This window comes from Myotis lucifugus, unplaced genomic scaffold, assembly GCF_000147115.1.
Source record: "Myotis lucifugus unplaced genomic scaffold, Myoluc2.0 scaffold_13, whole genome shotgun sequence".
In the NCBI taxonomy this organism is placed as follows: domain Eukaryota; kingdom Metazoa; phylum Chordata; class Mammalia; order Chiroptera; family Vespertilionidae; genus Myotis; species Myotis lucifugus.
In genome coordinates, this window is record NW_005871061.1 from 1,786,745 (window position 1) to 1,809,053 (window position 22,309).

Here is a 22,309-nt window from a genome sequence, read left to right on the forward strand (position 1 = left end):
TGCAACAAAAAAAGGAATCACATTTGGCTTGCACTTAATCTACAATCACTTACACTTAAGCTGTTGATAGTTGATTGGTATCTATAGACTGCTGGACTTGTGTCATGGGACTCCTGAGCATATTTGATGGGTGGAACAGAGAGGGAGGCTGTAGATTTTGGCAAGCTATAATTCCCATTAGTCAGGCTGCCTATATCTGACACTAGAGATTCCAGTTCACCAAGATGAAGGTTACTTCTCTAGGCTTTGGCTGATGGCCCAATTATATTACCGTGAAGGAGAGGAGAGGACCAGTGTTATATTAGACTTCGAGTTTCCAATGAGTAAATAGTTGTAGTTTACTGAATCACTTGTTGATTTTTTTTGGTAGACAAAATCCATGGCAACTTTTTTTGAATTTGAGGAAATTTTAAGCTTTTAAATTTTATTTCACATTGAATGTTAACTATTCACTCTCCTAATAAGGAAATATGGGCTATTTTATAGGGTGTGTAGAATATATTTGCAGTTGTACAGTTACTATTACTCACCTCAATTTTTTTCTTGTAAGTGGTGCTGGTAACACACCCTGCTAAGGAAATTCCAGACACAGCTGTTTCTAATATTTGGCAGGGCGGCCACAGAACCATCAGGCTCACTCTGAAGGTTCCTTGGTGAGAAGGAGGAAATGTCTCAGAGAGCAGGTCTTTTCCTTATTAGTGGATTTTCTTGGCCACTGCTCTTTTTTCTGATTGCCTCCACATAGCTTTAATAAAGGCATGAGTTTCTAGGCAGAAATATTTGATGTGATGAGGAAAGGCTATAAAGCTGGAGAAAGAAAGACAAAGTCCGAACAGAATAGTAAAACAAGAAGATATTTTGGACATGGCAGAGATGGGTTGAATACTATGGAATGGGGACAGGGAGATGAGATGAGAAAAGAGGAATGAGAAGTAATTAATGGGAATACATTATTTATAAGTGGGAATAAAAGGCCCACTGAATTCCAGGGGAATCTTTCTTTATTAAATGCCTACAAATATGTTGAACTTTTGTAAAGGCAATTCCATCTAGCAATTGCTCTGCTAGAGCTTACAAGCTACAGTTGATGGATTATTCTATCTAGAATAATGCATCTAGTGCATAACCAGTTACTTTCCCCCTGCCCTGGACAAACTTTGGGGTGTGGTCGGAGAAAGTGAATAGAACAGATAGAAGATTTCCTCCCCATAGAGTCCCAAGAGCTTCTTAAACAAAGGCAATATATGAGCATCACATTTTACTTTCCAAACAACTTTCCTGAGAACTACATTGGAAATCCTGTGGCTTCCTCACAGTTCCCAAGTAATTTCAGAAACATTTCGATATTCTAATTAGTTTTACTCTTTTACAATAAAAGTTGGCTTGTGCTAAAAAAAGAAAGAGAAAGAAATCACCTGGACAGCTTGTGTCTAGTTGGGTGGTGCAGAAAGGAGAGCTCTTGTATCAATCATATTCTCTCTGTAAACACAGATGACCAGAAAGGAAGGCTTGTAAATGGTAATGCAGACCAGGAAAAAAGCTATTATTTTCAGTCTGTTGAACATTACAGAAATGCTTCTCAAGCACTGGGCTCAGATGTTTCTTTTTATTAACCATCACATGAGGAATTAGACTCATTTCAAACAGTTTGTTTTCCCACTCTTGTCTTCATAAAATCATTACTCATGAGTGGTTTCTTTGTTGAAATACTGCTGACCTCCCATATTGGAATGATAACAGGGTGCTAAACATATAAACATTTCAGGTTACATTAACTCTGGGAGAAGGGGGATAAAGATTCCCCAGGAGAATAAAATCATTCCTCAATGTTGTTGTTTGTTTGCTAATGTCCTATAAGCATCTTATCCAGGAAGCTATGTCAACATTACAATTCTGGTGTGTGTGTGTGTGTGTGTGTGTGTGTGTGTGTGTGTGTGTGTGATTAATAACAGCAGTAGGAGGCTTTAAAATATAATTATTTATCTGTACAACTCCTTTTTTCCTTTGTTACCCTTTTCTACCCCCTGCCCCAAATCCAGGACCATTAGGATAGATGAAGGAGTTGTGATACGTCTTAATAGATGAGCAGACAATGAGCCTTAGCTCTTCAGCTAGGCACTGTTTACATTTTTCCAAAGCTGGTTGTTTCACCTGCAGTTTTAATAATAAGCTAGATTATTTGCTGTTTACTAACTGATATAATCAAATAAAGATTTCAAAGTAGAATTAAGGGGATAAGAAAGCTTTAGGGCCAAAGAAGGCATGTTCTTTAATAATTTTAATTTACTCTTAGAAGAGTTTTATGCTAGAGTCCAATGCCATATATTAAACAAGTCTGTACCCTCCCTCTTTATAACTGCCAAATTGGAATCTCAGATAATAGAACTCGTGCAGACTTGAATAAAGCTTCAAATTTTCTACTCCCAGTGCTGTCATGTTTTCTGATATAGGACTCGACTCCTCAGGGCTTCTCCAGACTCAGCATGGCATTCCTTCATAGCCCCACATTCCAAGGACCCAGCCATGAAAGGTTTTGCATTTTAACCAACAGGGGCAAATGCAATAACATTGAAGTTCAAGAGACACAGTGTTTTGGAAAAACTGATTCTTCCAAGGGTATAAAGATACATGATCTGTACTAAACGGAAAGAGCATTTAAATTTACCAGACTGCTTTTTTGGTAATCTTTAGGTTTGTCCCATTGATTTTTTTCCAGCTTTATTGAAATAGAATGGATATATAATGCTCTATTATTTTAACTTGTGAATGGAAATGAGTATTCACAATGCTAAGGACTGGTTTTGGTGATGGTGATTGTGTCTGAATGTGCATGTGTGCGTGTCTGTCTGTGATTTTTTTATATGTGGTCATAATCCAGACTTACTATGTATCCTCTTACATAGATTTTTCTAGAGCTGTGTTAGAGTGTTTTGACTTAGGTAATCTCAACCAAAAAGCCTTTTGATATTCCTATATTCAGAGTTCAAGCCAACTCAGAAAAAGTCCTCACAGCTGTGGCCTAGAGAGATTCCAAGAATTCCTTAATGCTTCAGATGAAACAGCTATTCCATTTTTCAGAGAAGAGCTGGACAAGCTAAAGGTTGGGGGGGTGTCTTACTGGAACATCCATGTGGTAATGGTGTAAAAGACTTTTTCTTTCTAATAAGAGCAGTGGAACAAGCATAGGATGCCTTAAAATTACCAAGCTCCCTCAATGAATAGATTAATTGGCCTCACTTCTGAAATTGTCTACTTGCTTTTGAGGCAACACCCTGAAAAATACACCTTGCTTTCTCTCACTAGGATGATTAAGTGGATCACTGGAAAAAGAGTAATTGTAAATACCTCTAAGGAAAAGAACAAAAAATAATAATGAGCCTTGTCCAAGAATGATGGATAATGACAAGTAAACATAGAAGGTGGTGTTTGATCTCTTCAGTTTTGGTATTCATTATTCATAGTTATTATTCATAAATTCCAGCACAAATGTTAGGCCTGCACCCCAGTGACACATTTGCATTTTATTTTAAGTTGATTTCTACCTGGTTTTGCAAACAAGTATTTAATGATTTTGGTTGTCTCTCACTATCCATATGTTGCTAGAGCTTGTCTTTTACACATAATGGCTTCTATCCCTTTCAAACTCTTTATCTCAGTCATCCATCTCACTCCATCCAATAGTCATATTCTCTCTCTCTCTCTCTCTCTCTCTCTCTCTCTCTCTCTCTCTCAAGATTTCTAACATGGAAAAGTGATATTTGAACAGATCCCCCTAAGGCAATCAATTTACTTTTAATTTGTCTGTTACTAAGCTTTTTTTGTTGTTGTTGTAATGAGGAAGGAGTGAAACTGCTGTAAAATTTATTAGCTTCCAGGAAGATATTTGAAATGAATTTTTTTAATGATTGTGCTGTTTGCTGTACCCAGAAGCAGTGTCATTGCAATTACAGTATTCCATATGTTTGCTAGAGCTACACTGAAATATCAAGATAATGCTAGATTTTTTATGAGGCTTTTGTTGGTAACAAATAGTTCAACCTAGGTAATTAATAGATAGTAAGCCTTCTGACACTCTTATTTGCTTTTAGTGACTATTTCTAATGATTCCCACCTAGCTGATGACATGACACATTGCAAGAGATAGTGACTGGTTTACTGAGCACTGTATTTTTTCAATGAGAAAGAATCCATTGGAGAATTACTATATTGTTTCTTAGCTTCCCCACCCTGTACCATGAACATTTTGGCAGTCAAGGACCTTTAAAGAATTTGGAAGTTACAGTTGCAACATTTTTATTGACTCATGTATAGCATTGCCTGTTGTCCTGGGACTTGACTGAGGGAAGAGTCAGTTCCTGTTAAGAGGAACACCAGCTGCTGGGTGCCTTTTTTCCCCTAACATTAAATTTTCATTAAAAAAGGAAGATTTTTTTTCTCCTGGTTAGCATGCCCTGTCCCTCTTGCTTTCATACCAGCTCTATTTGTGCCATCCTTACTATATAGTCTGTCTGATACCCAGAAGCTCATGACCAGCATAAAAGTGCTTTTTTCCCTCAAGTTAATGATGTGTTAGCAATTTCCTTATTTTCTAGAAAAGAGTGAAACCAAGTTGATGATAACTTTAGGTTTAGCGCTACTTGTAAGCATCACCTGAAGGCTTTGTCTTTCCAGCAGTATAACTACCTGTAGAATGTGTGAAACGGTCTACTTTTAATCTGCACAAAGTCAAACAATTAGTTTGAACTCTTCACAGAAGTGAATAGGCATTGTAGGTGTCCAACAGATATAGGACTTAATTCTGCGGATATCTTAGAATGAAACTTTAAAAAATGGTCCTATTTTAAAAAGTTTGCTCAGAGTAGTTATATCTCAGTGCTCCTCTTTTGGGGAATAGTTCAATGGCCTTTTGTGACCCCTCATATTTTACATGTAAAGATGCTTTATCAAATTGTTTCTAAGCACCTAGATGAAGTCCAGCATTTTGTTAGATATTTTTTTCCACCATAGAAGACAAAATACAAAGGTTCCAGTCTAGTAAATCTCTGCTTATCTCAGTCACTGTCAGCACCTCTTATTTCTTAGTCGCAATTTTCCAGGCAGCCCTCTGCTTCATTTCTTTGCTCCCCATGCATCAGCACAAATTATTTATACTTATACACATCTTGAAATCTCTTCTTTATGGATTGGATTGAATTGAGCCCAAGTACAAAAATGAAAACTCCAGGAACTATTGTGACCGCCCAAATTGCAGCTTAAATATTAAATTTTCAAGCACTTATACTTCAACTAGTGGCCCGGTGCACAAAATTTGTGCATGGGGGGCATTGGTTTCCCTCAGCCCAGCCTGCACCCTCTCACAATCTGGGACTGCTGGCTCCTAACTGCTCACCTGCCTGCCTGCTGGATCATGCCTAACTGCCTCTGTCTGCCTGCCTGATTGCCCCTAACTGCCCTCACCAGCCTGATCACCCCTAACTGCCTCTGCCTTGGCCCCCACCACTATGGCTTTGTCTGGAAGGAAGTCAGACATCCGGAAGATGGCCAGTCGACCTGGTCTAATTAGCATATTACCCTTTTATTAGTATAGATAGATTATACAGGATAGGATTTCTTAAATGGGGGGAAACCTTTTTCAGCAGGAGGAGATGCTCTTGGCAGACAAAAATATATAATCCCTATATCTGGACTGATAGCCAGTCATATGCATTATACTGCCAAATGGTCATTAAAAAATTGAACCACTTTCTTACATCTTACACCAAACAGCTGTTGCCCTTAAAACCCCTCCTCAGCCACCACCTTAGGTTCCGCCTTTGCAGTTCACCCAGATTAAGTTCTGATTGGTTGGTTTCTAGGCCAGTCAGCATCAAAAGCTCTGCCTCCTAGGCAGCCATTGGCTCCTTGCAGTTCACCCAGATTTGATTCTAATTGGTCGGTTTCTATGCCAGTTGGCATCAAAAGCTCCACCTCCTAGGCAGCCATTGGCTCCTCATAGTTCACACAGATTTGGTTCTGATTGGTCAGTTTCTATGCCATCAGCATCTCTGGGCCTATCTCTGGGGCTGATCAGAGAGGTGGGGCTGATCAGCAGCCCCCATGGAGGCCCAGAGAGAAAGAGAGGCTTAGCTGCTGGCCAGGCTGGGAGAGAAAGAGAGAGGCAAGGGTTGATCAATAGCTGCCACAGAGGCTATGGATCAGACCCCACTTCTCTCTCCAGACCTCTCTCCGGGCCTAATCCACAGCCCCCTCAGCAGTCAGTGCTGGGGCCAACGCCCCTTAGTGAACACACACCATGTTGGCTGCCGTGGGTCACCACGGCAGCCCAGCACTGACTGCAGGATTGACTTCCGGTCGGTCAAGCCTTCAGTCATTTTGGACATTATGGACCCTGGGTTTTTATATATTATGATATGTTTTAACTTTGTCTCTTTGACCAGATAAGCACTGTAGATTTTATTGAAGATAATACAATTACTTTGAATTCAGAAATGGACATCTATTTTTAAAAAATTTTTTCTTTATTGATTTAAGGTATTACATATGTGTCCTTATCCCCCCATTGCCCCTAGTTTCATGTTGCACTGGTTGTTAAATGAATTTCAGTTGCATCAACTGTGAATGAGGGGAGAGGCCAATGTGTAATTTGGCATCATAGAGGAAAAAAATTGGTTGGCACTTGCTAACTGATGCTAATCAAATGGTCTAAGAAAAGGTTGGGGTTCATCTGTCTTTTATCCATCCTCTCAAGCTAAATCTAAACTTTACAGAATTCCTGCTTTTAACTACCCGAACAATGCCAACTAATGCTGATCAGAGCTGGCTTTTCTCTCTGCCTATTTTCTCTCTTTTGGCAACATTCCTTTGCCAATTCAGGAACTTTGTTCCCACACACTTTTCTCCACTTTGCCCTTCCTGAGCTTCCTGAGGTATCTTTACCTGCAAACATGTCTAACCTTTCTTATTCAATCAAAACTTTCCTATCTTGGGTCCCTTTTATCCATGCTTTGCTGTGTGACCAAAGAAAACTGGTGATCTCAGTTTGGTAGTTGATCCTCTTCTTTTTTTTCTTCTTTTTAAAATCCTTACCTGAGGGAATATTTTGTGTGTGTTGTCCTTTGTTTTTTAAAGAGAGAGAGAGAGAGAGAGAGAGAGAGAGAGAGAGAGAGAGGAAGAGAGAGAGAGAGAGAGAGAGAGAGAGAGAGAGAGAGAGAGAGAAATATTTACATGAGAGAGAAACATCAATCCATTGCCTCCTATATGCACCCTGATCAGGGATCAAATCAGCAACCTGGGTATGTGTCCTGACCTGGAATCCAACCCGACACCTTTTGGTGTACTGTATGATGCTCCAACCAATTGAGCCACACTGGCCAAGGCTGGATCCTCTTATTTTGACAGGGACCTTTAATGCCTGTCACAGATGAATGAAAAATGTGGGAATTTTTCTCCATGTTTTAAGGGATGATTTTTATATAGCTTATCTTTGGCATCTGTCAAATAATACAACATCGATGTTTCAAATGCCAATCAAAGTTTTGACATCCTCTCACTTCTGCCTGTTGACTGTCAGGCCATAGTTCTGTAGAAAGGGATACTAATCAGCAGGAGGCCGGGGAAGAAGAGAATTTTGAAAAAAGCATTAGGGAGGAACAAAAATGGTGGGAAATTTTAAAAGAAAGAGAAAAAGGAAGAAAGTAATAAGTAGCTATTTGTAGTGTATTTTGCAGTGTAAGCCTTTTCACACTAGAATGTCTAAAGGATAGCTTGATGTCATTGGTTTAAAAGTCCCTAGAAATATCTGTCTTCATTCAGGTGCCCTTGAATATTTTACAGACGGAGATTCATCTTTTCTTGCCAAAACTTTGTGTCCTTTAGGAAGTGAGTATAAACTCCTCCTAGAATTATAACCTGGGAGGGCTCTGGGAAGTTTTCATTTGCAAACTTCTAAGCCCTTATTGTTTTTGCTAAATGCTCAAATGATATTTAAATACCCAAAAGAAGCCCAACCCTTAAGATGTGAATCAGATCAAAACTAAGATGGAATGTCTAATGCCTAGATATTGTTTCCTGCTCCCCTCCCTCTCTTTCTTCATTCTTCCCTCCCTCTCTCCCTTCCTCTATTTTTTACTGAGCCCACTGCTACTCTGCTTGCCTTTTAAAGTTACAGTTATAGAATGGATGCCCTCTTTCCTTACTCTTTGCAGGCCTTACAATGCTTTTAAGAACTCTATCCAGGATAATTCTTTCCTTTGGTAATTCCCTCCCATATTTGACTGGAGCATCAGTTTTACTATGTGTATTTTAATTAATTTTGCCAGAAAGAGTCAGCATCTGCAGTGGGTCTAAAAGGCTCCCCATAGGTCTCATTTTTTGGCTTATATTTTATAAGAATTAACAATAATTTTATTTGATGCCAAGAAACAATGTTTGATATCAGAACAACATTCATTTCATAAAATAGACACGTCTGCTTATCGTATTATTGACTTATCACAGTATAGACCCCATTAACTATTGTTAAAATGGAAAACTTCAAGGTATATGGAAAATGTATTTTCAACTGGACATTAAAACAGAATAGATCTCTTTAAGATCTGCATATAGTGTGAGGGAAACCACTCAAAGGCTAAGATGACACTTGCTTTAATGTTTCTGAAGTGCTACATTTACTTTATTGCCTCTGACAAAGCTACATAGTTTTCTTTGTATGTTTCTATAGTGTTTCTACTAAATAGGATAGTTATTTCCACGTTTAGGAAACCGCACAGTATCAGTGGTATAGTATCTGGTATGTTGACCAAGATTCTTTGTTATGTTGCTATCACTTTCTTGTACCCTTTTAATTCAACAAAATTAAACTTATTTAGTTCCTGCTATGAGCTGTACCCTTTGATAGTTTCTGTGGGTATGGGAGAGAACAAAACAGGTACAAATTTTGCTCATACTTTATAAGTTAGCATTGAATATAGATATTACACAAGTAATTACATGTATTGAATGCTATAAAAGGCATGGGGCCTACCTTTGTCTAAGGGATAGGGGAAGGATTCCCCAAGGAAGTTAAATTTGAGACTTCAGGGGTCATGTATTAGTTATGGACAGTGTTGTAGTACTGGTAATAAAGATCCTCCTCCCCCCACTAAAGAAAATAAATCAATGGCTTAAGCAAGAGGGAGGCTTATATTTTCTCTTATATAACAGGTTCAGGTCTAATGAGCTAGGTCTACAATATATTGGATACCCCAAAGTCCTTACATCTTCTATTCTGTTATCCATGGCTTCCATCCTCAGAGTTGCCTCATGATAATAAGATGGATATTATAAGAAAGATAAATATCACATAACCTTACTCATTTGTGGAATATCATGAACAACATAAACCGATGAACAAAAATAGATCCAGAGACATAGAAGCATCAAACAGACCACCTAACCTCAGAGGGAAGGTGGGGGGAGGGGGTAAGAGATCAATGAAAGGACTTGTATGCATGCATATAAGCATAACCCATGGACACAGACAGTAGCGGGGTGAGGGCCTTGTGCTGGGGGCATGGGAATGACCAGGGAGAGGTCAATGGGGGAAAAGGGGACATGTGTAAAACTTTAAACAGTAAAGAATTTAATTTTTTTTTAAAAGATGGATACTGTAGCTCACCCATTATGTCTCCATTCTAGACAGGACAAAGCAAGAAGGAATAAGCACAAAAGGGTCTCAAACTAAGTCAGCTCCTCTCCATTTAAGGAGGGTTTTTTAAAAAAATATCCTGCTTCCATAACTTTGGCAATCTTAGTTACATGGCCACTCCTATCTACAAGGGAGGCTAGGAAGTGTAGTTTTTTTAGCTGGTCCATTGCCAATCATAAGAGAAGTAGGGTCTATTTCTAAGTATTAAAAATAGATATGGCCTTAGCTGATTTGGTTAAGTGGTAAAAGCATCAGTCCACAGACCGAAGGGTCAAGGGTTCGATTCTGGTCAAGGACATATTCCTCAGTTACAGGCTCGATCCAGGCCCCCAGTCAGGGCATGTGCAGGAGGCAACCAATCGATGTGTCTCTCTCACATCAATGTTTCTCTCTCTCTGATCTCCCCCTCCCTTCCACTCTCTCTAAAAATCAATGGGAAAAATATCCTCAGGTGAGGACTAACAAAAAAAATAGATATGGATATGGACATTTAGTAGGCAGTTTATGTCTGCTTCAGATGAGTAGGAGTTAGGTAGGTCAAGAGGGGAAACTTCTTGAGTTATGTTTTCTTGATTAGGTGCACATGACCAATGTTAACAACTGTCTCTTTATAATCATTGTTACAATGTCTTCCATTATATCTCACAAAAAATAATCCTGTTTTGGTCATAGATCATCTTGTTCATGATATGATTAAGCTAAGTATATGTATATGAGTACAATCCAGGAAGCTTTTCTGATTTACACATGGCTTGCTTGTAGGTTACTTAGAAGTAGCTAACTATTTGAGCTTCCAGGAACTGGAACTCACTCTAACTTTCCCTTTCTGCATCATTGATTACAGATCACTTCTAACGAGATAACACGTTGCTCTTTTAACTGTAACTTTGAACTATTTTAGTGTTGGAGTTTTGTCTCTGATCAATGGAATCTTTGAGTTAATACACCCAAACTCTGAATCATGGTAAAGAACTGCCAGCATTATTGAACACATCTATTGTGGTTGGACATCTATACAAACCCAACAGAGACTCTCAGCTCTTTTATTCCACTAGGACTTTGAACGTTTTAGTAAAGTCTGAAATGGTGTTTTCATCATGTTCTTTTTTTTTAACTTTAGTTGAGACTATGGGTAGGCTCTTTCTAGTGTGGAAGCACATTGCTTGCCTACCTCTAAAGAGACAGCAGCTTCACATCCTGAGGAGAATAGTAATTGCCGCAAAAAGTTTTGCTATTATCTACACAAAATAATATATTCTGTTCTTTTTCTATTTTAATTACTTGTCCATCATGACTTACTCATTGCTGCCTCTTATGCCTCCCATGCTCTCACAAGACTGTGCTTTTACTTAAGATTTAAATGTATTTTTTGCCAGAGGTTTTGGGATTTTCTCACCAAGGTTCCTAAATGACAAATTATGACAAAAAATACTTATTACAACTTAGATTGAAGAAGCTTTATTTTTCTCTGTTTTTATTCTTTTATTTTTTATCTAAAGTAATATGATCTGCATTTAACTAAGGAGTTCTATGGCCTCGAGATTTGTGTTCCTCTTTCAAACTTATTCTATTTGTTTTATTATTTTATTTTAAAAATCCTGGGGACAGGTTCAGAGGCAGGGAAGTCCAATTTGCAAATTCATAATTTACACCTAATCATGTGAACATTTGAATTTATCTGTATGTGGTAATGAGTTTGAATTCCCACAACTCTGTAGATTTTAGTGTCTTACATTTTGCTTTGCTTAGGCTCAAGTAAGTACTTTCAGAGAAAGATGTAGCAAGGTATAGAGTTACAAAAAGGCTCCTAAGAGCAATCTTAGCAGGAAATTAGTGAGTTTTTAGCCTACATCTGTTTTAACTAGAGCCAGCATTTTGACAGTTAATTTGTGATAACACAAAATGGTTCCTTTCTAGTCTCATATCTTCATCCTCAAACACAATACTACATGATGGCAGGCATATAGTCTGTACAGGTCCTATGCAATTCCAGAAGTAGTTTCTTTGCTCTTTTATATCTGGTTTGTCTTCATTGTTCTTCTTAAGGAGCTTTGTATTGTGATTTTCTCACGTTTAATACAAATATAATTTTTATTAAACTGAAGTTTTGATTTTTAAAAAGTAATTCATCTTCAGTGCATTTATGAATGCAGGTTACCTTGGGCTGAGAAGATATTCTTCTATATTCACCAGGTTTTCTTTCATATTTAATATGGCTATAAACACTAAAGCCAGATTGGATTTTATTTTAATTGTATTGACACAAATGTCACCATGTAGTGTATAGTACCAAAAATGATAAGCAACAAGTCACTGCTCTTGGTCAAGATTTAATGAAGTAAAGAAATCAGATCTAAGCCATGGGTGAGACATTGTGAATGAAAGATTCTCTTAGATTTAATTCTTCACTTGCATGAAGAACAGAGCAAAAAGTAAGTTCACACAATTAATACAAGAAAATTGCATATTATTCTAGCTCATATAGGGTTGAGGTAGGTTTAGCAAGATTGGTGGACAGCTTTAGACTGATTGTATTCCTTGGAGTGCTGAGTTTACTTTTTCCTCTTTCTGAAGAATGATTTATTCACTAGGCAGTGGGTAAGCTGAAAGCAAGTACTGTCTGCAGAGAAGCTTCTGAGAAGACAGAGTTTCCTACTCCAGTCTTCCTAGATTCATAAGATCTTTGAGGTGTCTGCTACTGGGGTCTCTGCTCTCACTCTGTGTGCTGAGGCTCCAGGTCTCCTCTGCTGTTCATTTGAAGCAGCCTACTATAGGGAAGGAGCACTGTACTTAGATATGGGGTAACAAATGGATGGCATTTCCCTACTGAATTGCGTTTAAAAAAACAACAACCCGCATCTCCAAGCCTTTGAAGACAGCCACTTGATACTAAAAACTTAAAAGAAATTAGAGCTTTATGTTGAGCGGATTGAGAAGATTCCATTTAATGATTAGAATGTCGTTTACCATTGTTCTGCTTTAGAAGTGTGAGCAAGTGGCGTATAATATCAGTCTGAAGGTCAGCTGGGATTTTTCTCTTCATAGCTGGTCACATATCCATGGTTCCAGGGCTGAAAGTCTAAGGCCTCTATGCCTTTGTGTCCTAAATTAGGAACAAAAAGGACAGGACCCCATAGCCTTCTGGACATTTTTTGTTGGCTTCCAGGGGACACTTGCTTAGATTTGTAGAAACAGAAGTTAATTATTGAACTGTTCCATCACTTGCAACTCCTTATTCTCCACCCCCAAACAAACACTCACACTAATTCTTTAGAGCTATTACTTGGAAAGTTATGAGATGGGCCTCAGAGAAGATAGAGAGGAAGAAACATATTTTTGGGAAACTGAAGATATAAATTCTGTCCTACTAGAGGGATCCTGGGGTCTCCTGGGGAAAGCACTAGATTTGGATGAAACTGATTGTGGTTGGATCAGCCATAGACTCTTCCACTTGTAATGTTTAGGTCTACATAAAGTGTTTCTCAAGTTGTCCCAACATGTTTCCCTTACTTTTTATACTTTTTGCCTCCCAGGAACATATGCAATTTGGATGATGACATGCTATTGGATAGATAGCAGCACTGAGATTTTGCAGGGAAGCGGCAGATAAATCCTTCATTTTGCAGAGGGAACCATGCAACCCTGACTTGGAACTGTGCCAAAGTTTGCAGAAGCATTGACTTATCTATGTGGAAAGCACTTATCTTGTTGGTGATAATGCTAATTTATTTGGTTTCAGCTGCAAAATTCTGAATGTTTCATTCTCCAGCACTGAAATGGGGCTTAAAATGGCCATCTTAAATTTAAATTGGCAAATTGTGACCAGGTATCAGGAAGAAATTTTACCTTTGGTTCTCTTTTCAGCAGTTTAAACTAGACCAAGGGTCATATCCCACAGTTTTGTTGAATTCTAAACTCAGCCTGGATTATGCCTGGCCATTTAGTTGCTTCCAATATATTTTCTCAAAATGTGAAGTATATACCCAAATAACCTATTATTTCTTGAGCCCCCTTTCATGTAGCCCTTTACTAAAATAGCCTTTGATGACTGAGGCAGAACAGTTCCTCTTTGATATGTTATTTACTCACTGAAAACAAACAACAACAACAAAAGAAATACAAGTGTTGAAGGAAGGTGTGCTATATGTAGACTGATATCAGGCAAGGCACTGAATTGTAGACTTCTTCCTTTTGAAAAAGAGCAGTCACAGCATACATTTCCAACTTTTGGGAGTGGCATGCACTTTTTGTTTTTGTGATCTTTCCTGTCTCCCTACCTCCTCCGATCCTTCCCCAGAGTTTTTAAATAAGTGTTAAGCTACTTGTATTTTGATGCAATATTCAATATGATGAAAATTTTCATTAGGTCAACCTCATGCCAAAATGTAACATAAATATAAATGGTTCTGGAAAACTAGGGGTGTAAATCAGACCTTGAGATGAACAGTTCTACCAATGGACAGGCAGAAGTTAACCCTGGCCTCATGCTTTCATGAAGCTCATATAGAAAGCCTCTCTGAGAGTCAAATTAACAACTTAATCTTAAATGAACTTAATGTGAAAAGAGAAACACATCTCACCAATAATTATGAACTCTGTCTGCTGAGATTATCCATGATAGGGCTAAAGAAATCCATGGAAGATTTCTTTAAGAAATATGACCTTAAAAATCTGCAGATAAAGAAGAGAAGGAGGAATGGCTACTTGGGTATAATTAAATGATGCTCAATCTATGAGTGATGTGTGTATAGGGCCAATGAAGTTTATGGGTCAGATGGAAGGAAGAAAGCTCAGTATGTTCATTCTAATGGGGAATTAAGTTATGCAAATAGCTTAGTGAGAAGATTGACTGGTGGTCAAAAAGAAGTAATGTGATTGGGCTTTCAAAGATAGCATGATACCAACCCCAAATTAAGCACTGTATATCATTGGCAGGTAGGGTGGATATGTGGTTGGAAGTGCCATTGCTCAAAAACATGGCTAAAACTTCTCAGATATACTGACTGTTGGATTACCTGCTCTGCTTCCACTTCTGCTGCTGGAACCACTCTCAAATACAGTTGACCTTTATCAGGAGTTGTTAAAATGCTGGCTCTCAGTACCTTGACTCTCAGGATAAACTTTTTTAAAAAAAAATATGGCATTTTTCATCATAGTGTGCATTTTTATTTTTATTGAACTTATTGGAGTGACATTGTTTAACAAAATTATATAGGTTTCAAGTGTACACGTCTATAATACATCTTTTCTATATTGTATTGTGTGTTTACCACCCAGAGTCAAGTCTCTGTTGGTCACCATTTATCGCCTCTTTACCTTCTTCTACCTCCTTCCACTCCTCCTTTCCCTCTTGTAATCACCATACTGTTGTCTGTGTCTATGAGTTGTTTTTTAAACCCTTCATCTTTTTCACCCAGCCCCCCAAACGCCTCCCCACTGGCAGTGGTTTTCCTTTAAGTTTTTAGTTTTGTCAACAGTGGGAACAGTGACAACAATAATGAAAAGGGGATGTGTACAGGAGGATGTCTACAGTCTTTTAAAAATCCAATTCTAGCCCAGCCACAGTGGCTCAGTGGTTGAGCATTGACTTATGAATCAGGAGGTCATGGTTTAATTCCTGGTCAGGGCATATGCCTGGGCTGCAGGCTCGATCCCCAATGGTGCAAGAGGCAGTTGATCGATCAATGATTCTCACCCATCATTGATGTTTTTATTTCTCTTTCCCTCTCCCTTCCACCCTGAAATCAATAAAGATATTTTTTTTTTAAAAAAAATCCAATGCAATTCTTCACACTTGTCCCAAAAGGCAAGAAAGGACTATCTATAAGTGCCATTCCCCAAAAGGGCTTGTGGACACCTAAGAAACCAGAAGGTTGGGGAGTAAGAATGATTCCTGGGAAAAGCTGATGTAATTGACATTTTATTTTCTCCAAACAGATCAGAATGAAGGATTTCACTGCAGGGAAGAATGCCGGATTCTTGGCCACTCTGACAGGTGCTGGATGCCTCGGAACCCCCTGCCCACCCGTTCCAAGTCCCCTGAGAATGTGCGGAATATCATCGCTCTGTCCATTGAAGCTACTGCTGCTGATGTTGAGGCTTATGACGACTGCGGCCCCACCAAGCGGACTTTCGCAACCTTTGGAAAAGATGTCAGCGACCACCCTACTGAGGAGAAGCCCACCCTGAAAGGCAGGAGGACTGTCGATGTGACCATCTGCAGCCCCAAAGTCAATGGCGCTATCCGGGAGGCGGGCAATGGCTGTGAGGCTATTAGCCCTGTCACCTCCCCTCTGCACCTCAAGAGCCCTGTGCCCACCAAGCCTTCCGTGTCTTACACCGTTGCCCTGGCACCACCCGCCCGCGATCTGGAGCAGTATGTCAACCATGTCAACAGTGGTCCTTCCCGTCCCTCTGAAGCTGAGCCTCGTGGAGCTGACAGCGAGAAAGTGATGCATGAGGTCAACCCCATTCTGAAGGAGGGTCGCAACAAAGAGTCTCCTGGCATGAAGCGTCTGAAGGATATAGTTCTCTAAACCAGTCTCGGGGAAGAAGAGAGAAACCATGCTGGCTAGCGAAGAAGCAGGAGCTGATCGTTTTAATTACTCACCAATGGTTGGTTCTTGAGTGGCTGTATTTCAGAGCTTTCCCTAAATGTATTGTTTATAAATGACTATCATTTTGTGACAATCCCTCTTGTTTCAACAGGCAGCAGGGGTGTTCGGTTGGAGCAAATTAGCTTTGGCTTGAGTTGTTCATGGGGCCTTGATGTTGGGGAAACAGAGATGAATTCAGTTGTGAAAAGTATTATGTATAAGTGTTTGAATTTATATATTTTTCTATGTCAAAATTATAATATAAATTACATTGTTTGTGGAGGATTACATTTAAAAAAGCAAAAAAAAAAAAAGCTCTGGACACTTTTAATAAGCTCGCTACTGTTTTGTAGTGTAGGCAAGTTAATGGTCATTTATTGTGTACTATTCATTGATTCAGTGATGTGAAATTGAGCCCCTAAAAGATTGTTTCTGAAGCTCAAGTAGTTTCCAATGCTGCTATTTGCTGTGGACACCCCTGCTTTAAGAACCCTTTTGCTAGCTGTGCTATTGTTGTATTTGATATTGCAAATTGCTATGTGCGTGGTGATGGCAAAAGACTTTTAGAGGTTGGTGTTGTTTTTTTTCTTAAAAAAATGAATAAAACTATAGATAAAAACAAAGTGCAAACTGAGATGGGCAAGTGAATAAGCAACACCACACACATATAGACAAGTACTTGGGGATACTCACTCTTGGAAGATACCATGGAGTGATTGCTCACACCTTGCAGAGTATTTTGCCTGCCTTTCAGTCTTCTGCCCAGATCTGTGATAGATCATTGCAGAAAGTCATTTTTTGATATTCTGCTATCTAATTTGCAGTTGTCAGAAATACTGTGCTGAAAGTTACATGAAATCAATTTTTCTAATTTTCAGGCCCTGAACAGGAAAGTTGCTCATGAAGTTATCATTTTCCAGGCTTAGAAATTCCCTGATTCCAATCACCTAAAATTAAAAAGGACTGAATCTATTTTGAGATCTAATTAGCATCTTTTTAGACACACTTCCTGATTCAGTGTTTCCCAGTCATGATTAGAATTACACTACAAAGCATGTCATGGGGTGGAATTGAGAACTCCATGTTGCTCTGTATTGTAGGATTATAATTTGGGATTGTATAGCAGTACAAAATGTACTTTTAGGAAAAGACAGGTAGCAGGTAACAGCATCACTAACTCAATTACTGTGCCTTCTATATGGAGACACTTGGACACTTGAACTCATCTTTTTATGACTAATACTTTTTTAAAATAAAAAATGTGAACAGGAAACCATTAAAATAAAAATTCTTTAGATTTAGCTAACTCTTTGCTGTAGGCTAGGAATATAGCTTTTTTTATTAACAAGTTTGTTATACACAGTTTTTTGTTTAACATTCTTCCAACTCCCCCATTTATAAACTGTCTATTAATATTCACTAGCCAACATAGTATTCTTGCAGCTTAAGAGTTCATTGTTTTAAAATAAACAGATATGTCACCTTTGCTCTGCCTTGTTCTTAAAAGAGTTGTTTCTAGAGAAACAAGTTTTGTGGTTCTGTTTTCACTGGTTTTAGTTTTTGAAGTTCAAGGGTACCCAGAAAAAAGGCTTAGAGGGTAGAGCATTAGAATGCAAAAGAGAATTTATTTTCTTAAGTTTAGGTAGATAAATCAGCTCTTTTGAATGTTTTAGTTATTTTTACCTGAGTTCCTGGCTTTATACATTATTAGGAATATTTTCTTTTATGGGGGGTAAGGGTTTTGAGGGAGGGGTGGGTAAGGCGGTGGGAATGGAGTTAGGTAGGGGAGAATATTTCTGAAAAAGAACCTATAATAAAGCTACAAATACATCCTTATTTCTTATTCAGTGCTGAATACTACCTCATGCAAAATATTGGTGTGGCTGCAGATTTCCCTCTGAAACTGAAGCAATTAGTAATCAATTACCATAGCATCTTCATCTTGACTCATTTTATTCTCTCTGATGGATTTTTCCCCTTTGACCCATTTTAGTAGTAGGTTTTGAATTAGGTATGTATTTCTGTTTTCAACTGACTATTTGATTAACACATTAAAATAAACTCTTTTCACTTTAAGTAATGATAACTGCCTGTAGAATTTAGATTGTTCCTCACCTGATCCATCTTGATATTATGTTCTGACCTATCACCTCAAGGTCACTTTCAAGTCAAATTTGACTGTTTTGGTACTGGTGTATTTCTTATTATGCTTAGTGGGAATAAAGAAGCTGAAAAGATGTGGAAAGTGGGAACATTAAATATTATGTGGCTGTTGAGCCAGAGAGGCCACTGGCTACCATGCCTCTTATCAGCCAAGTTTAAAATGGTTAGAGTAGCAGTGGTATTGATTTTGCCTCTCTCTCTCTCTCTCTCTCTCTCACCATCCCCCCCCTCCCGGAATTTAGAATCCAGCTATACAACAATCATTTTCCCCTGTCAAAACATTTCGTTCTCAGTGGGAAGTCAGAGACTTTTTGGCTTCCATACCCTTTTTTGAGCATGTTTAGAGAATTCCCCTTATTAAGAAAATAACTCCCCCCCCAATTTTCTGATGTATACATCCTCCCAGAAGCACAAGTGCATCCTAGGAGGGCTCTGTAAGCTGGTTTTATAGGCAGGCTGCCCTGCAAATAGGAATTTTGTGCAAGGATCCTAAATTTCACTTTGGCTCATATTTTTCTTACCCCTTTTTTCAATGTGTCTGATGAAAAGTCATAAAGGCCAGAGAGTCAAATATTCTTCCTTTTCCCTTTCTAAATATGTTATAAAATTAGATATGCAGAAACAATTTTAGTTCCTAAATCCTAGGGAAGTCTATTTCATTTATTCTGATGTCCCTTTTGGGAAGGAGTTAATGTTGAGGCATAACTTGCTTTACTTGTTTTGGGCATGTTCCAGGGCAGGTAAACTTCTTCATTCGACATAAAGGGTTTAGTTTGCATTGATTTATTGCTTTTCCCCAAATATGGGAGTATACTATATACAAGGAATAGGAAGAGGGGAGCCATACTATGTGGAATCTCTTTTTTTCCCTTTTTCTATACCAATTAATCTTTGAACCTGTTCAGAATGAACCTTACTATCCCTTTGATCCCCTTAAAGCCAGTAAATTATGGCCCACATTATTGCCCGAATAGGTAATGGGCCAAGGGATCCTCCAGTAACTAAAGGGCAGTAATTCTCAAAATGTAGTTCCTGGACCAGCAGCAACAGCATCACTTGGGAACTTATTAGAAATGATCATTCTCAGTTCTCACCTAGACCAACTGAAACAGAGACTCTATGGGAGGGGCCTAACAATCCATATGGATCAGATACCCACTAAAGGTTGAGGGCTTGTTAAAGCACAGGTTGATGGCTCCAAAATTGGAGTTTCTGATTCAGTAAATCTGGGGTGGGGCCAGAGTCTTTGTCTATTTTAAAATTCCCAGGTGATGCTGATGCAGCTAGTCCAGGGGCCACAGTTTGGATATCGCTGTTCCAGAATAAATCTGCCTAATAGAGCTAATTGCACCTAAGGTGCTTATTTGAACTAACTGATTGACATGGTGACCCACTAATCACTAATAAAAATCTTAAAGGAATACAATTTAGAACACTGAAAACTGGAACCACCCAGAGTATCATTCTGGTAGTATTACTTCAGCATGCAACTGATTGTATGAAGGGAATTCAGTTGAATTTTTCATATAGCTCTATCATATCATTAATCACAAAAACAAAAGTGGTCCACGTGAAGCAACAAGGACAAAGGGCAGTTTGGGGAGAGGCAGGGGTATAGGGGATAGCTTGACTGGGCATCCAGGGTGGGGAAACAATTATTATTGTACATAATAGAAGTTCTGACTGGAATTCCATTCCTTTATGGGGATCATTTTGATGTCGAATGTTCCCCAAAGCATCCTGACAAGTCTGGTCCACTTGGCTCTTTCCACAGGGTAATAAGACCCTAACTGACTTTGAAAAACTGGCGTAAATGAGCTTAAGAAGTCCATTGTATACAGTCCTAGTGTTTGCCTTCTCGGTAAAATTACATTTGAGGATGTCATTTCATGAGTCAAATTGTATCTGCTGATACTGAAGTGTATTGAGATGTTGTTCTTTAGTTTAAGTATGTAACAAAATAATATTCAATGGGGATGTGTGGGGGTGGGACTGGGTGGCTTTATATTGATATTGAAATATTCCAGAGCAAAACACATTGTCCTAATGAAGTTGTTGCAGCTCTCTTTGTTTTCTTGTGAAGCTGGAATTGGCCTGTGGGTCACTTGTTGTGCAAAAATGAATTAATTTCAAATATAACTCATATTGCTTTTGTAAAACAAAGAAAATCAACCACCTTGTCTGAAATATATATTGTGAGGCGCTCTTGGTAAAGAACAACCCACAAAAACCTGATCTTGATTGGAAAGCACTGTAGGTCATTAGGGAAAACTGATGATGCTGATTGTTGCTCCAGCTGTGTTGGTAATTAAAGATAAACTTGCTACTAACTGAAAGTTGCTGTCAACCTTAGCAAACAAACCAGCTAACACCATTACAGCACTGGTTAAGTAGATTTTTACTGGCACTGGCTGGCGTTCAGCTGAGGAAGGCTAGGATACAGACTTTAATGACCAAGAGCCAGACTAGCTCAAGCTAGAAATTCAGCAACAAATACCTCCGTGTGTTATTTGAATGCTAAGGTATTAGTTGCAAAAGGCTTACGCCTTCGCTCCTCTAGTGAGGGGAATGAGCCTGATGACACTATTACTGTTTACCTGTCAAACCAGGGTGGAAATTTAGAGGGATGCAAGTACAGTATGTCTCATTAAGCAGTCTCTGTTGCTGATTATATGAAGAGGAAATTGTTGTATATGCTGATCTGTATGTTATGTACATTTTCACAGTGATTGAATCATTGTAAAAAGAAAAAAAAAAGAAAAAATACAATCACCGCTCTGTCTATTTTATGAAGATGATAAAGCAGCTTTATTAAATTATTACAGTTATGTTTTAAATGGTGTTATCTGCCACATTGTTTCCTTTTATCTGGTGGTTCTCTGTTTCCCCCTTAAATGTGTTTTCTCTGCTTCAAAAATTTAATGCATTTTAGTATTAAAGGCTATTATGGAAAAATTATTAAGTGTTTGGTGAAATGTGTCTTGGAGAGTGTTGGTTAGCTTGGGTGTGGGAGTAACTATTAGGCTTAGGAGGTCATCAGCCTTGGTGAGGTCATTGGTGTTCAGACCCAAGAGGTTCTTGCTTTCACACAAACAATTGCCGACTCTCTAACTAAGATGAGACTCTCCTTCAGCCAGACGTCAGTCATTTCCTGGGTGCCTCCCTTCCTTCCCCTCCCCAGTCAATACCTTTTTCTGTGGAGGAAGACCCCATTCATATCCAGAATGGTAAAGACTTTCATGGGTGGTACTTTAAACATGAGCACTAAAATCATTCTTTTTTTTAAAAAATTATTTTTATTGATTTTGGAGAGGAAGGGATAGAAACATTAATGATGAGAGAGAATCATTGATTGACTGCCTCCTGCCTGTTGGACTGAGCCCGCAACCCAGGCATGTGCCCTTGACCAGAATCGAACCTAGGACCCTTCGGTCCACAGGCCGACGCTCTATCCACTGAGCCAAAATGGCTAGGGCTACAATCATTCTTTAAAATAAACCATTTGGGGCCAACTTCACAGTAGGACTTATCTGAAGAATTAATTTTTAAAAGGTGAGAAATAGTAGAGGCTGACAGCAGGGGAAAAGAGACTTTAAAACAAAGATGACCTGGCTGCCCCTTTTATGCCTTCAGGTTTGAAAGCAAAGCAACAGTAGAGACTCTCACTTTGCACATAACAAGGTTGCAGTGAAAACCCTGACAAGCTTTCTTTATCCAAACTATTATTCTCTGTGACTTAGCACCCAGGCTGTAAGTATTCATCCTGGTTGCAACTGGCAGGAAACACACACACACACACACACACACACACACACACACACACACACACGGCTGAACATTTCCAAGTAGGGCTTTTGGTGGTTAA

General features: G+C 38.7%; 1 protein-coding gene across 3 annotated transcripts in view; it reads left to right on the top strand.

Moving 5' to 3' along the window:
- The window catches only part of PCDH19 (protocadherin 19), a 106,504-nt gene extending 85,223 nt beyond the window's left edge, over nucleotides 1-21,281 (top strand). For all 3 annotated transcript variants that reach the window (XM_006084695.3, XM_006084696.2, XM_006084697.2), the window contains one exon: nucleotides 15,623-21,281. In XM_006084695.3, the coding sequence (XP_006084757.1) occupies nucleotides 15,623-16,221 (599 nt within the window). In that variant the 3' untranslated portion in view covers nucleotides 16,222-21,281. The remainder of the gene's footprint in view (nucleotides 1-15,622) is intronic.
- Nucleotides 21,282-22,309: the final 1,028 nt, after the last annotated feature.